The sequence below is a fragment of the Camelus bactrianus genome, chromosome 16 (assembly GCF_048773025.1).
Source record: "Camelus bactrianus isolate YW-2024 breed Bactrian camel chromosome 16, ASM4877302v1, whole genome shotgun sequence".
Taxonomy (NCBI): domain Eukaryota; kingdom Metazoa; phylum Chordata; class Mammalia; order Artiodactyla; family Camelidae; genus Camelus; species Camelus bactrianus.
Window position 1 is genome coordinate 55363942 of NC_133554.1, and position 16120 is coordinate 55380061.

General features: G+C 42.4%; 1 protein-coding gene across 2 annotated transcripts; it reads left to right on the top strand.

Annotated features, from left to right (window-relative positions):
- Positions 1-2: 2 nt before the first annotated feature.
- On the top strand, positions 3-16084 carry TEN1 (TEN1 subunit of CST complex). 2 transcript variants are annotated; one of them, XM_010950745.3, is made up of 4 exons: positions 3-142; positions 6009-6105; positions 9456-9613; positions 15656-16084. In XM_010950745.3, the coding sequence occupies exons 2-4, from the start codon at positions 6017-6019 to the stop codon at positions 15775-15777; spliced, it is 369 nt and encodes a 122-aa protein (XP_010949047.1). In that variant the 5' UTR covers positions 3-142; positions 6009-6016; the 3' UTR covers positions 15778-16084. The 2 variants fall into 2 exon arrangements, with proteins under 2 accessions (XP_010949047.1, XP_074199837.1); XM_074343736.1 differs by lacking the exon at positions 3-142 and adding an exon at positions 2610-4949.
- Positions 16085-16120: the final 36 nt, after the last annotated feature.

Sequence of the window (16120 nt, forward strand, 5' to 3'; positions counted from 1 at the left end):
GCTCCCCGGGAAGGGGACCCCAAAAGAAGCTCAAGAAATTGCCTTGGGGGCAAAGCGAAGCGCTCCTGGTAACCCGCCCTCCCTCGTGACGTGACCACGCCAGGCGGAAAGAGGGAACTTAAGGCCCCGGACGCCGGGACAGGTTGGCCAGGGATTGGGAAGGGGCGGGACGAGGCTGAGGAGGACGGCGCCTGCGCCATGGACCCGCCCTCCCCGCCGCTTCCGGGTCCGCGCGCTAAGGCCTCCCCGGAAATGAGAGGGGATAGGAGGAGACTCGCGGGCTGGGGGCGGTGAACGTGTGGACCGCGCGGAGTTGCTAGGGGGCGGGCCGTAGGGTTTCCCGCAACCCTCGAAGGTTGGAGAAAAAAAGAACGAGGACAAAGGTCGCACGGCGAATGTCTCAGGCTATCTTTTGTTCAGATAATGGCATCTTTGCTGCCAGAGGCCTGGACTGCGGGGAGCTGGGTGTGGGATTGCGTGTGCGCCTGCCTGTTAATGGGGTGGGTGTGTACTTTGAGATGGACCTGAGTGTGTTAAGAGGTCTTGGAATCCAGACTTTGTTTTCACAATTATCGTCGTCTTCAAAGTAGTAAAAGAACACTTGAAAAAACACCTGGTATAGGAAGATTTGTAGTGAAAAGAAAAAGTTCCCCATCCTCAGAGGCAGCCGATTTTAACCATCTGTGTTTTTAGTTTTGATTACTAAAAAAATTGCTAAGTGAAATACTTACATGCTGTTTCTTGATTTGCCCATTTTAGTTACCTTTTGACTTCATGCCATGGTAATGAACCTATGGCATACTACACGTCTCCTTTAGCTCTCATTTTCCTTTGTAACTTTAAACAACATACAAATCCTGTTTTTTTTAAAAACTACACATAGTAGTCAGTTTCCTATTGCATCAATTTTTAGTAACACAGACAATAAAAGGAGCGCCAAAAACTAATCAAGATTATTATTTTAATAAAACATTTAAAAAATCAAAATGCAGGAAAATCCACGATGAATAAAATGCCAAAATTTTAAATAGAGACAGGATCATTATTACTGATTGTTCCTTTTGTCTCAGGCTCCAGTGTACCAGGGCAAGTCACTGGTTAACTGGTTAACTGATGCTTTTTCTAATTCCCTCAGGCATTAAACTATTTAGCTGCTATGTATTCCTCTTGTTAAAAGCTGGCTCTCCAGATATCACTAGCATAGTCTGTTGATAAAACAAATTTGAGTTGATTGCCTATACAGGTAAGGGTGACTACTACTTGGCAAAGCTTTGGCCATGCCTCAGAATTAAGGCTAGAATTTGTTGAGAATTGTAAGTTCTATTTAAGATGGTTCTTTCAGTTCAGGGTTTGTTTAGGATTGGGTACAAACCATTGCACAACAGTCAGAAATTGGTGGAAGCAGTAAGGCAAGGGAATTCAGATAATCTCAGTGAGCAGACTGGCTGTTGATGTTCAAACCATTTGCCTGGACTGGATCAAGGAAGAGTAAAAAATGTTAATGAAGACGTAGCATCATAGAGTCAAGTTAATGTGGGCAATAAGATGTGGTTTGGGTTCTGTGTGTCCAGGCTGAGTGTGGGGGTAGATGGTTTGGGTTTTCACTCTCTTCTTCATGAATATATTCATCCATTCAATAAATAATAATATTCCTAAAAACAAAAAAGGGGGCTGAAGCTATAGGTCAGTGGTAGAGTGTCTGCTTACCATGCATGAGGTCCTGGGTTTGATCCCCAGTACCTCCATTAAATAAAAATAAATAAGTAAATACACCTAATTACCCTCCCCCCCAACTCCCCAAAACCTCTTCTTCTTGTGCCTGTTTCCTCTCCCTCCCAAGGACCCACCTAAATGGACAAAGAGAAGAGGAAGTCAGAAATGATCAAATTAAGGAAATTTAACATTAATACAATACTATTACCTAATCTATAAACCTTTTTGTGGACTTACTATTGTCCAATAAAGTCCTTTATCATAATTTTTTCTCCCAACTAAGATCCAATCCAGGATCAGAAATTCTGTTTAGTTGTGTTAGTTTGCTAGAACTGCCATGACAGAGCATCACAGAGTGGGTGTCTTAAACAACAGAAGTCTGTTGTCTCTTAGTTCTGGAGGCCAGAAGTCCAAGGTTAAGGTGTGAACAGGGTTAGTTCCTTCCAGGGCTCTAGGTGAGTGAGAATCTGTTCCATGCCTCTCTCTTAGCTTCTGATAGTTTTCTGGCTATCTTTGGTGTTCCTTGGCTTGTATGCATGTCACCCCAATCTTTACCTTCATCTTCACCTGGCCTCCATGTGTGTATGTCTGTCTGTCCAAACGTTCCCCTTTTCATAAGGACACTAATCATATTGGATTAGGGTCCACCCTAATGACCTCATTTAACTTAGTTATCTCTGCAAAGATTCTGTCTCTAGATAAAGTCACATTCTGAGGTCCTGGGGGTTAGGACTTAAATGTATCTTTTTTAGAGGGGACGCAATTCCGCCCATAACAGTTGTTCTATCACTTGAGCCTCATTTAACTGGGGCAATTTCTTCATCTTCTGCAACTTTGTTACTTTTAGAGTATACAAAGCAGTTGTTTTGTAGACTGTCCCTCAATTCAGATTTGTCTGATATTTCTTCGTAATTAGATTCAGATTATGCACTTTTTACAGGAATATCACAGAGAAAAATGTATCCTTCTCAGTGCATCACATCCAGGAGGTACATGAAGGCTGTATTTGCTAATTTTCTTCACTGTGAAGTGGACTGTTTTTCTCCTTTTAATTAATAAGTAATTTGGGGGGAGATAGTGTTGAGACCATGTAAATATCATGTTCTTCATCAAATTTTTACCCAAGACTTTCAGCATCCATTGATAATTCTTCCCTGAATTCATTTTTCCTCTGGTGATTGCAAAACTTCTAAAGGCATCGTAAAGTAACCATTTTATCTGGTAACTGTAAAATTCATTTTGTTGAAATTACATTTAAAATTTGTAATAATTCCCATGTGATAGGATCTTTTGAAGCTATAGTTCAAATCTTGTGGCATAACTTGAGTTTTCATGTTGAAGATCCGTTGTGTAATCTAGGCTACGCTACAGCTATGTAACTTTAAAAACACTAATAAATGTTTAATGGGTTGGTGACCGTGCAGAGGTGCTGGGAGAGTGGGGCATGGAAGTTACAAACCAAGTGTTACTTGTCTGAGTTTTCGATCCTGCTAGAGAAATCTTGGCAGTTGCTTCAGAAAAAAATGAAAGAAGCAATCAAGATTGGTTCACCATTCTTACTGGACAGTATTTTCAATCATCCCAGTTGCTAAAAAAGAGAATATATCTCTTGTTTCCTGTCATGGATTTTTCTCCCAGAAGTGGATATTTCACCTTGGGGACTGAAAAGGCAAGGCTCGAACAAAGTACAGGTCGTAGCATTACTCAGACTTTGTAAAGAGAGTATCTGAAATCCAGTTGAGTCACAAGAGAAGCCTAATCCTAGAATATCTTCTCAGAAATGAATGGGTAATAATATATGGATAATGATTTGTCGTGTCAGCTATACTTATTTATCTGAATTTTTTTTAGGGGGGAGGTAATTAGGTTTATTTACTTATTTATTTATTTTTAATGGAGGTACTAAGGATTGAACCCAGGACCTCATGCATGCTAAGCACGCACTCTGCCACTGAGCTATACCCTCTCCCCAGTTATGCTTATTCAAATTAACAGAACTGTCTTAATAAACACATAGCAACTTTTGTTTGCAGAAGAAATTGAGGTTAAAATTTACAAGAGTATACCTCTGCCGAATAGTCAGTGCTACTGCGTGGTACTTTAAAAAAATAAAAATAAGTTTAATGGCATAGTTACTTATAGCTTAACTTATATGTGGTACTTAAGAGTAGAAAAATTACTGTAAAAAAAGATTCTGAAGTTTCAGCGGTTTGCTGGATTGGATAGGATTGTCCCAGTTAGCCAAAACCGCAACCACTACATTTTTTTCTTCTCTTGGCTGTTTTTTGGGGTTTTGTTTTGTTTTTTGCTTCCCTCTCATGCCAGAGATGATCAGGGGGCTGTCTTCTGGTGATCAGATGGCTCTGCTCCTGGTTGCAGCAATGAGGGACCTCTGCACTCAGAGGAAGAAGACTGGGCTTTGGCCAGTTGCTTCTGCACTGCACTGGCCAAACTTGTTCTGGGCACGCTATAGTGAAATGAACAGCCCTGCCCAGTGACCTCTTCATTAGGGAATATTGCAAACAATTGTGCAAGATTCTAGGTTACATTAAACTTGTGGACTTGAGCTATGTCATTTGGTTTCTGTGAGGATCTTACTTAAGGTTATTTAATTACCGTTTTCTTTGTTCATATCACCACTTGCTTGTCCTACCCAGAAATAGTTGAAATCCTTCAACCAGAATCACCTTCCGGATTCCTTTGTCATTGAACAATTATTCCTGCATTTCCAGTGCTCTAACATTTTCCACACATGGCTCCTCTTGTTCTGGCATGTTCTTTCTCACACATGCGTGCACAGAAAGCTACATATTATGTGTACACACCTGCTCCTTACTTTTTTCCCCGACAGTATACCTTAGAGATCTTGTCCTATAAGTACCTTTAATGCCTCATCTTCTTAAAAAGCCCGCTGAATGTTCCATTGCATTGTTATTACATTTAACTTACTTAACCAGACTTCTATTTTTCTTTTTTTTAATGATTAACATAAACATATCACCACAGTCTAACTGTGGAGAAACATCAGACAAACCCAAATTGAAGGTCATTCTGCAAAATACTTGAGCAATATACCTCAAAGCTGTCAAGGTCATCAAAAAACATGGGAAGTCTGAGAAACTGTCACAGCCAGAGGAGCTTAAGGAGACATGATAAGTAAATGTAATTTGGAATCCTGGAGAAGATCCTGGAGCAGAAAGGGAATGTCAGGGGAAAACCGATGAAATCCAAATCAAGTATGGAGTTCAGTTAAAATAACATATTGATACAGGTTTATTAATTGTAACAAATGTAAGATATTAATTATAAGGAAAACTGGGTGTGATGTATATAGGAATCCTCTGTACTATCTTTATAGTTTTTTAAAAATATATTCAAACTATTCTAAAATAAAAAGTTTATTTTAAAAAACATGAAGACTCCCTTAATGTACAACTATGAAAGAGTGTCAAATATAGTAAATGAAAAAAAATAAGAATAATATGTATACTATAGAGGGAAAATTAATATATACTCCTGTTTGGTTTTATTTGCATTATGAAAGAGTAAACAGAAATTTGTGAGAATGATTTCCTCTTGGGCAGGAGTTGGCGAACATTAGGCCAATCCAGCTCATTACTTGTTTTTGTAAATGAAGTCTGAAGGAAATAAGGTATGCTAATCCGGTACGTATTGTTTGTGAGAGTTTTCCTCCTATAATGGCAAAGCCGAGTGGTCGTGACAGAGATCATATGTTACTGTCTGCCTTTTTACGGACCCCTGCTTTAAGGGATCAGGAAGGGAATGGGGGGGGGTGGGAATGGATAAATTTGGGAGTTTGAAATTTAAAAATGTTAGCCCCTATATATAAAATAGATTTTAAAAAAGTTTTTTTTCTGTATAGCACAGGGAACTATGTTCAGTACCTTGTAATAAACTTTAATGAAAAAATATGAAAACAAATATATGTATGTATATACATGACTGGGACATTGTGCTGTACACCAGAAATTGACACATTGTAATTGACTGTACTTCAATTAAAAAAAAAAAAAGGAAGGGAATGGGCTACATGGGAATTGGAGTGGGAACAGTACATCTCCACATAGATCTTTAGTATATTGTTTTGTTCTTTAAAAGATGTGAATGCATAATCTATCAAAAAAATCTATAAAAGTTTTAAAACACCACCCCTGGGACTAGCTTTTCAGATGTTGCTGGTCTCGGGCGTCTATTAATCTCCATCTGGTGGTTAGCTTGGTTTGTCAGGGCTCTTCAAAAATCCGTCTCAACTCTCCATCTCAACCTGGTTACAGGAGCAACGATGCTACCCAAACCTGGGATCTATTACCTCCCCTGGGAGGTCAGTGCCGGCCAAGTTCCTGATGGGGACACTCTGAGAACATACGGCAGGTGAGAATGGTTGTTTTCTCACATGGTAGGGGGGTGTTTAAAAAATTAAAAGTCTTTTTAAAAATTAAAATATTTAAAAAAATTATTTTTAAAGCTTATATTTTAATTTTGGGGGTGTGGGAGGAGGTTATTAGGCTTATTTATTTATTTATTCTTAGGGGAAGTACTGGGGATTGAACCCAGAACTTCATGCATGCTAAGCATGCACTCTACCGCTTGAGCTATGCCCTCCCCCCATTTTAATTTATTTTTAAAATTATTTAAATTTTTTTATATTTAATGTTATTTCATTTAATTAATTTATTATGTTTTTCATATTTTTGTAGGGGAGGTAATTAGGTTATTCATTTTTTTAATGGAGGTATTGGGGATTGAACCTAGTACCTCAGGCATGCTCAGCATGCACTCTACTGCTGAGCTACACCTTCACCTTCTATTTTATTTTAAATTTATTATGTTTTATACATTTTTTTAATTATTTAAAATTTTAAAAGTCTTACTATAATTTTATCTAATTATTTTAAAATGCTAAAAAATTAATATGTATTCATTGTAAAAACTGTAGGTAATCCATAAGGGTGTAAAGAAATCAAGAAAAAAGTCACCTACAATCCCACTGTCTGGACAACCACCCACTGCTAGCCTTTTGGTGATTATACACTTTCTCATGTGTGCATGTATGTATATACGTATATGTGGGTGGGTGTATATACACACAATATATGTATATACATATATACTGTGTTAGTCACCTATTGCTGTGTAACAAATCACCTCAAAATTTAGTGTCTTAAAATGATAATAAATGCTTATTTTTTCATACTCACTGTGGCTCAGAATTTGAGAGTGGCTTAGCTGGGTGGCTCTGGTTCAGATTCACTTTTAAGATTGCAGTCAAGATGTTGGCCAGGGCTGCCAACATCTGAAGGCAGGCCTGGGCCTGGAGGGTCTGCTTCTAAGGTCACTCATTCACATGTTTCGCAGTTTTTGCTGCCTGCTGTCAAGAAGGCTCAGTTCCTCACAACGCAGATTTTTCTACATGGCTGCTTGAGGGTCTTCATAACACAGCAGCTGGCTTTCCTCAGAACGAGTGATTGAACAGAGAGAGCAGAGAGAAAGCCACAATGTCAATGACCTAACCTCTAGGAAGTTACATTTCTGCAAAGTTCTGTTGGTTACACAGGTCACTGCTGGTCCGGGTGACAGGGGGACTACACAAGGATGTGAATACCAGGGGGATAAGCATCACTGGGACCATCTTAGAGTCACACACACACACACACACACATACACACGTACATATAGAAATACTGTAACCTAGCTAAGATCCTATTATGGTACCATTGAAGTGTGTACAGTAGACCTAGTTCCAGGCCAAATATGTAGATCAGTATCATCACTTTAAATAGATCCACTTTATTTCATCGCGTGTAGATATACCATCATTTAACCACAGTCTTTTTCTTTTTTTTTCCTTTTTCTTTTTCACATGGAAGTACTGAGAATCAAACCAAGTACCTTGTGCATGCTCAGCGTGCGCTCCACCAACTGAGCTATACCCCCGACCCCAACCACAGTCTTTTTATTTAACCCAAATATATTAATTTTCAACAGACATCAGTATAATTGAGTGGGGAAAAGACAGTCATTTCAACAAATGGTGCGGGAACTACTGAATATTCTTACGGGGGTGAAAAAAAACCTTGATCCCCACCCCACAGCACATACACACGAAAATCATTTGAACTGGATTATAGATGTACAAGCTAAAACTATAAAATGTTCAAAAGAAAACAGGAGAAAATCTTCACAACCTTGAGGTAGGCAAAGATTTCTTAGACTCAGAAAGCAAAAACCATGAAAGAAAAATAATGAATAAAGTGGACTTCAACAAAATTAAAAGCTTTTCATGAAAAGTTACCATTAAGAAGATTAAAAGGCAGGGCTGAGGGTATAGCTCAGTGGTAGAGTGTCTGCTTAGCATGCATGAAGTCCTGGGTTTGATCCCCAGTACCTCCATTAAAAATAAATAAGTAAATAAACCTAATTACGTACCCTCCTCAAAAAAACCCAAAAAAATAAAAATTAAAAAAAAAAAAGATTAAGAGGCAAGCCACAAACTGGGAGGAAATAAGTGTGTGTATATTATATATTATGTACGTTCAACAAATGATTTGTATCTAGAATATACAAAGGACTCATACAACTCAATAATAGGAAAACAAAGAACTCAGTTTTAAAATGGGGGAGGATATAGCTCAAACACTAGAGCACATGCTTAGCATGCACAAGGTTCTGGGCTCAATCCCCAGCACCACCTCTAAAAGTAAATAAACAAGCCTAATTACCCTGCCTCCCCAAAATTAAAATGGGTAAAAGATTTGAACACACAGAAACACACAATATTTGAACAGACACAGCCCAAGAAGATACACAGATGGCAGATAAGCTCATGAAATTTTTTTCAACATGATGAGTCATTAGGGAAATGCAAATTAAAACCACAATGATAGAGTATTTCATGCCCACTACGGTGGCTAAAATTAAAAAGACTGACCATATCAAGTGCCGAGAACGGTGTGGAATAACTAGAACCCCTCATACGTTACTTACTGGTAGGAAAGTAAAACGGCACAACCACTTTGAAGAGCAATTTGGCGGTTTCCTTTAAACAGACAGATTGACCATATGACCCAGAAATTCCACTTGGGTATTCACCCAAGAGAAATGAAAACACTTGTATGTTAAAGTTCATACCTGTTTATTCATAATGACATCTGGAAGCAGACCAGATTAGCTGGTGAGTGGATAATGATAATTTGTTTATCCATTCAACAGAGTGCTACTGAGCAACAAAAAGGAACAAACTACTGATTTACCCAACAACATAAATGGGCCTCAAAAACCTTTATGTGGAATGAAATAAGATAGATACAGAAAAATATGTGCTGTTATGATTCTACTTATATGAGGTGCTTGAGTAGGAAAACTCATCTATGGAGACCAAAGGCAGATCAGTGGTTGCCTGGGGTGGGCGATGGGCAGACTGAGTTCAAAGGGGCACAAGGGAACCTTCGGGGTGATGGAAATGTACCAAAGCTTGACTGCTGTGTGGTTGCACGGCATGTACTTTCATCAGCACTCATTGAACAGGTGCCTTTTAATGCGTGTGATTTATATCTCAGTTATGTAGACTGAAAAAAAACATTTTCTGTTGCTGCCATTTAAATTTCTCTGGTTCAAGTGAGGGTGCACATTTTCCTATGGACTTACTGGCCTTGCAGAGCCTTTTGAACTTTGTGGTGGCTCTGTCTGCAGATAAACATGATCCCATTTTCCCTGGCCTCCAGGTTGCACAGCTATGACATGACCCAGTCCCGGGTGACCCTTACGGCTCAGCACGGATCTGACCAGCACCAGATCCTCGTCTGTACCAAGTTGGTGGAACCGTTCCAAGCCCAGGTGGGCTCTCTCTACACTGTCCTTGGGGAGCTCGAGCACCAGAGGGGTAAGTCTTGGCCTCACACACCCTTTTTCACTCTGGGTCCTCAGTGGGGCAGTCTTTTGGGTGCCTGGGCCTGGCTTCTGACCCAACAGGAGTCCCTCTTTGAGGTTAACATTTTTTCCACGTCAGCCCCCGATTTCAGGGACTCATGGAAAACACATGATTGCACTCACAGCAGATCTGGCACAGGGAAGCGAGAAAGGGGAGAGAGAAATCACTAATTCCTAAAGGTCTGTACCATGCCAGGCCTGGTCCTAGGTCTCTTTGAATCTGCTCACCAGCCCTTAATCTGAGTTGTCTTAGGGCTATTTCATAGATGAGAAAACCAAGGCTCAGAGAGCATGGGGCTGGAATAACAAGCCAGGAAGTTAGGTTAAGAGAAATGAAACACAAGGGAAGGAACCAAAGCAACCTGGGAGAATCTCTGTGGCATCAAAGGTTGAAGATTGCTCTTTAAAACCTAGGTAGCCTGGAAAACCAAACAAAAAACCAAAAACAAACAAAAACCTAGGTTGTCTGATCCTTTGCCTCCCTCTCTGGCCGTCTCTGTGCCATTGTCCTTCACACGGCTGATGCCATACTATACAGTGTTGTATCTGGCTATTTTGGTTTAACATTATGTAATGTGATACATACATACATATAGTGTAAGCATTTCCCTGTGTCTTTAAATTTTTCTAGACACAGTATTTAATGGCTCTGTAATATTTTATAGATTAGATGTGTACTCTAATTCACACAACCATTAGATGTTTGTATTTCTCCCGTCTTTTGCTCTTACAAGTACACTGTACAGTTATTGGTTAAAGAAACCATGGGATATTCAGTCAGGAGAATTTAATACAGCCATTAAAAGTGTTATAAATGTATATCAATTGACATGAAAAGATGTTCACAGCATCTTACTAAAGAAAAAGCAATGTACAAAACTGTGTTTCACATGCTCTCATTTTTGGTTAAGTAAACATTTTTGTATGCATAAAATTTTGAAGTATTATTTACCAAAATGTTAATAATAATTATTTCTGGGTGATGGGATTGTGAGATTCCATATACTTTTATTAGCATTTTACATTGAAAACGTATTGCTTTATAGCCAGAGGGGGAAAAAAGTTTAAAAATATCTATCTGTCTAGATACATATTAAAAATGGGTGGTGGCAGAGTGTGTGCTTAGCATGCCCTGAGGTCCTGGGTTCAATCCCCAGTACCTCCATAAAAAAAGAAAGATTAAAAAAAAAAATTAACACGCTGCAGTTAATAGCCTCATGTACTAATCTTTGTCCATTTTCTGATTATTTCTTTAAAGTAGTTTCCTAAAAGTAGAATTACTGCATTAAAGGATAAGAATATTTATGTTTCCTGATTTACACTACCAACCTACTTTCAGTGGCAGTGAATTTTAACTCTAGATGAAAGGCACTAGGAAAAAGTAATTAAATGGGGCTTATTTTAATTATATCTCATTTAATAAAAGTTAATCTTTATTCAGGCTTAAGCCTTTGAGCTCAGAGTTCCTGCCCTCATAATTGATTTGAGAGAGATATGGGGCGGATGGGTGCAAACAGGTACAAAGGGCCTATGAAGAAATGATTTCCACTGTGACTGCAGCCCAGATCACCTGATGCTCTGTCCCACACTCCTGCCCCCACAGTGAGTCCTGGAGGCTCTCGGGCACTGACTGCCCAGCATCTGGAACTCAAAGGCCTGATTACAGATGCAGATAAGGGTTGAAACTAAGATGGGACAGTGGGCCAAGACCAGGGCAGGACCCGGAGTGGACATTCAGAATTATTTGTGGGAAGAAAAATGGAAAAAACTTAAGTATAAATTCAGCACATACAGTTTTTTTAATTTAATGTTTTCAGATCAAACATGCATATATATGGAATGGTGGATTGACCCACCACGTACTCACCACCTGGATTCTGCATGACCCACATTCCCCAGTTCTGTGTCATCACCGCTCACATTTACTTACTTATTTTGCTGGTGTACGTTAAAGCAAATCTGATGTTTCATTTACCCATAAATACCTCAATATGTATCTCTAATGATACCACAATCATGGCCAACAAAATTAATAGCTGTTCTTTAATATAATCTAATACATACCTTGTATGTGTTCATGCTCCCCTTACCCCCCAAATAGCTTTTTACAATTTTGGTTCATTTAAAAGCAAGAGGGGAGGGCATAGCTGAGTGGTAGAGTGTGCTTAGCATGCATGAGGTTCTGGTTCAATCCCCAGGACCTCCATTAAAATAAACCTAACTACCTCCCTCCTCAAAAAAAAAAGCAAGATGCAAAAAAATGTCCATACACTGCATTTGAGTTACACATCCCAATAACAGTTCTGGCTTCCTTTTTTCCTTTGTTTTTTTAAATGCCATTTATTGGAGAACTTGGGTCCAGAATTAGCTGACTGCTTCCTCCTGGTTGCATTAAACGTGCTCCTTCCCTTGAGTTTATCCTGCCTTTTTTCTGAATGGATTGTATTTCAGGGACACCAAATGGTTGGATGAGGGCAGGTTCTTTAGAGGAGAATCCCAGTGAATAAATGCGGGAGAAATGATTGCACTCCAAAGTTACCACTTTAAAAGCCCTGAGGAAATAATAAATCCAGGCAAACGATCATTATCGCCGGCTGCTAAAACCATTAGGTGGAAGCTCGCTGGGAATGTTGCGTTGTGGGGACCAGGCCTGCCCCACCCGATGGACCAAACATTACAAAAAGCTGACCGATCGACTGCGTCCCTCTGTTGTGAGGCAGGGGGAAGGCACAGACAGTACCGCTCTGAAGTACTCTTGCCCACCTCGCAAAAAAAAATTGAACTCAATAATCAAGCCTCAGATCAGCAGCATTCTTCCTAGGCTCTGGTTAGTTTACTGCTACTCAATATTTTCATCACATTCTATATTTTTTTCTATCTTAAAAATTGTTCCCATCAAGTTTCTAATTTGTAAAAAAATACATGCACATCATTTGCAGCCGACAGGAGGAAGGAAAGACCATGATGAGGAGGGAGGGCAGAGTGCAGGCTGAGCTTGCAAGTGGCCGCTGACCTCCCACCTGGGGTGGCATGTCTGGTCCCCGGACAGGCCCAAAGTCCTCTGGAGACACAAAGGGCAACCAGACACGGATCCTGCCCTGTGGCAAGGCTGGCAGTTCTGGACCGACAAGCCGCAACTCATCATGCTGAAATTTTTGCACACAAAGGAGAAGAAATGCCAGCCATGTGCTCAAACTGCTAGCTGGCTGGGACACCAAGCAGAGGACTGAGGGCGTTCTGTCCACGATTAAGGTGGATTAAGGTGAAGATGGCGGGGACACAGCCTCTCTCCAGCTCTGCCCCGGGGTCCTGCATGGAATCCCAGGCTGCAGGTTACTCACCTACAGCAAGAGGCTGCCTCTGAGCGCTCACCATAAATCCCACCTGTTGTGGTTTTTGTCCACCTGACTGCTGTTTTGTGTCCTTTTGAACCTTTGCTCCTCCATCCTCAAGCCACCTTCCTGTGAGACTTGCCTGTAACCTGGACCCCCACACCCCCAGTGGTTCCCCTCCCACCCTCCCACGTGGTGCCTCCCAAGCCCTGCAGATCACAGAAACCAGACGTGGGGCCGGAATCCTACCGGCTCTGCAAGTTTGTCACTGCACTCCTCCCTCTTCTGCAGTGACCGGTTCTGCCATCGGGCACCTCTGCCCCAGCGCTGCTTCCCACACCCAGAACTGTCCCAACCCTGCCACCTGAAACCAGGTGGTTCCGCCCTCAGTATCTTTCTGCCCTCTGCCTCGTCACCCAGCAGGCCCCTAGACTTTGAACTCTGCCATTTTCTCCCACCTTCTCTCCCCTCCAGCTGGACCTCACTATCGGTTCAACTACTTTTCTGACAGAAGTTCCGGCCCCTGGCCTTCCATCCCTCCTCCCTGATGAAATCTCAACTTCCACCCTCAGGTCCCAGCCGCCTGTTGATGGAGAAAGTTCACAGAGCTCCGGGGATCCCTAGCACAGTGGTTTCGAGGTCTCTCATCTCATCGGGGCCCAACAGGCTGCCTAGAAACCCTTCCATGTGTCCTGGCCAATCTCCCCTCCCCATCTCTCCTTCCCCATCTGCAGCAGCTCTTCCAGGCATTCACCTGTCACCCAGGACTCCTCCATCACCACCTCCCCTGTCCTTTCCAGCAAATTACCTCACCTCATACATCCCAGGAGAAACTGAGGCCACAGCAGCAGTCCGTCCTCCTAAAATCAGTAACTCCTTTCCTCCAGTCTGGGAGGGAGGAAGGCCCCTTCTGCCTTGCCTGGGCCGCAGCCCCTGTGCTGTGATGCACGCTGGCCCTCCTGCAGGGGCTTTGCTTTCTCAGCTGAATCCTTAACCTGTTGCCACCTGTTCATCCCTATTAGCATCTAAAGCACTCAGGCCTCTTCTCTATTAAAATAATAGTAACACTAATAAGGTCAGCTTCAGCTCTGTGTCCCTACCTAGCTATGACCCTCCTTCCTGTCACAGTCAAACTTCCTAAAAGAAGGTCTGTGCTCCGTAACACCCCTTCCTTCTCTCCTCCTCACACGGCGACCTGCTGCCTTCTAACTGCTCTTATATCTGCCGCTCCTCCTTTACTGAAAGTTCTTCATCTTTACAAGAAGAAATTCCCTGAAATGAAGATTTCTCTAGCTGCCGGGTTCAGAAGCTCCTTGCTCCCTCCCCTGCAGCATGTCTGCAGATGCTGTTCTTTTATTCCATTTACACAGACCTTTTGCAGATGGACTAACAGAATTGCCCAGTTTTCCTTCTGATCATCATATTTCTAAAGCTCACTTCCATCTTTAAAACTTTTTTTTTCCATTCACAGGGAGAAACGACACATTCCACACTCTGTATCTTGAAGGGAGGGTTTCCCCAGGCTGAGGGGAGGAAGGAGCTAACAGGTGTTCCTGTGAGGAAAGTTCTGTGAAATTAAGTCAAATAACTAAGAAAGTCATCATACAGGAACTTTGGAAATATTTGACCTACACGCGTACTTTGAGATTTTTAGCTGCGAACTCAAGCTCTCTGATTTGGTCCCTGCTCTCCCTGTGTCGTCCTGAACACGGGCAGCTGCTCTGTGAAAACTGTTCAGGGCCACATGTGTCACAGGAAGAGGTCTGGGCCTTTCAGTGCCAAATAAAGTTTAGGCAACTTTGTGTTTCAGACTAGTTCATCTTCCTGTGTTGAAGGCTGGAATCTAGACAGTCCGACACTCTGAGTTCTGCCCCCAGGCTGTGTTAAAGCAGTAAAGTGGCCTAGACTGGAGGGGAGGCGAGGCATAGACTTTAACCAGAGAGAGCCTCTAACTCAAAACGGCATCGAAAGAAGACAGGGTAATGTCCTAGGACTCTGGACTCATTGACCTGCCCAGAGAGCAGAGAGAACATAGTGAAAACAGAAACAAAAGCAAACACACAAAACCCTATTAGGGCAAACCCCAGATATCTTTCCTGTTTGGTGTCACCTGAACATTGACGAACCTTTCCATCAGGTCACCCAACATCTGCTAGTGGCGTCCCCAGCCCCTTGTCCAGGGTGGGGTGACTTGCCCCTATAAAGCCAGACTCTCCCCTTGGATTGATTAAAAGTAGAGTTCTCTTGGCCTCAATTTCCAATGCCCATGGGCCCCAGGATGCCAAGGGGCCCTTCCCTTGGTACAAATGGAGAACTAGGATAGTGACTGAGACTCCTCCTCAACTCTGGGCACTTGGGACCTACAGAGAAGTGGCAGGAATTAAGATGACAAAAGAGGGAAGTAGAGGCTATGTCTTTCTGGGCCTCCTCCCTGGAGAAGTGGAATTTTCAGGCTACCCCTTAAGTTCCAGGCATGTGTGACGCAGTTCTGAGGCCCAAGTAGACAAATTGCCAGCATCCCCATAAACCATCCTTCTTAGCTGTGACCTGTCAGACTCTTCTGTGAAAACTCAAGACAGAGAACAGGTCGAGGGTAGATGCTGGGATGCGTCTGCAGAGTGTGTGGCTGACACTGCTAATGCCCTGGTGTCTTTGTCTTTCAGATGGAGGCTCCGTGGTGAAGGCCCGGGTGCTGACTTGTGTGGAAGGAACGAATCTACCCTTGTTAGAACAAGCCATCCGGGAGCAGAGGATGTACCGGCAAGAGAGGGACAGCAGTCAGTAGAAAATGGCGACTCCTGGTGACCCCCACCCCCACCCCGGCCCCAGCACCTCCTACCTGCACTGGAGATGCCAGAGCTGCTGCAGAAGTCGCAGGAAGTTCCCGGAGTGCCAGCCTTTGGAGCTGGAGAGAAGAGGGGCGGGTTGTTCATTGGAATTGTCCCAGAAATGAGATTCTAGAGATCAGGCACCGGGACCTGACACCTATAGCCCCGCCGAGGCCGGGCCCTGGGGTGCTGGAGGCTGGGCCTCGCGTGGGCTCATGGAGGGTTCCAGAAGGTCCATGTGAATAAAGCCCTGGTGGTGTGACAGTGCAGTGTGTGCATGTGGTGCAGCGCCGGCAGGGG

What these genes read in the sequence shown, in the direction of transcription:
- TEN1 (XM_074343736.1), top strand. An exon ending in ACTCTGAGAACATACGGCAG is followed by an intron (nt 6,106 to 9,455) that starts GTGAGAATGGTT and finishes CCTGGCCTCCAG; the next exon opens with GTTGCACAGCTATGACATGA. An exon ending in GGAGCTCGAGCACCAGAGGG is followed by an intron (nt 9,614 to 15,655) that starts GTAAGTCTTGGC and finishes TTTGTCTTTCAG; the next exon opens with ATGGAGGCTCCGTGGTGAAG.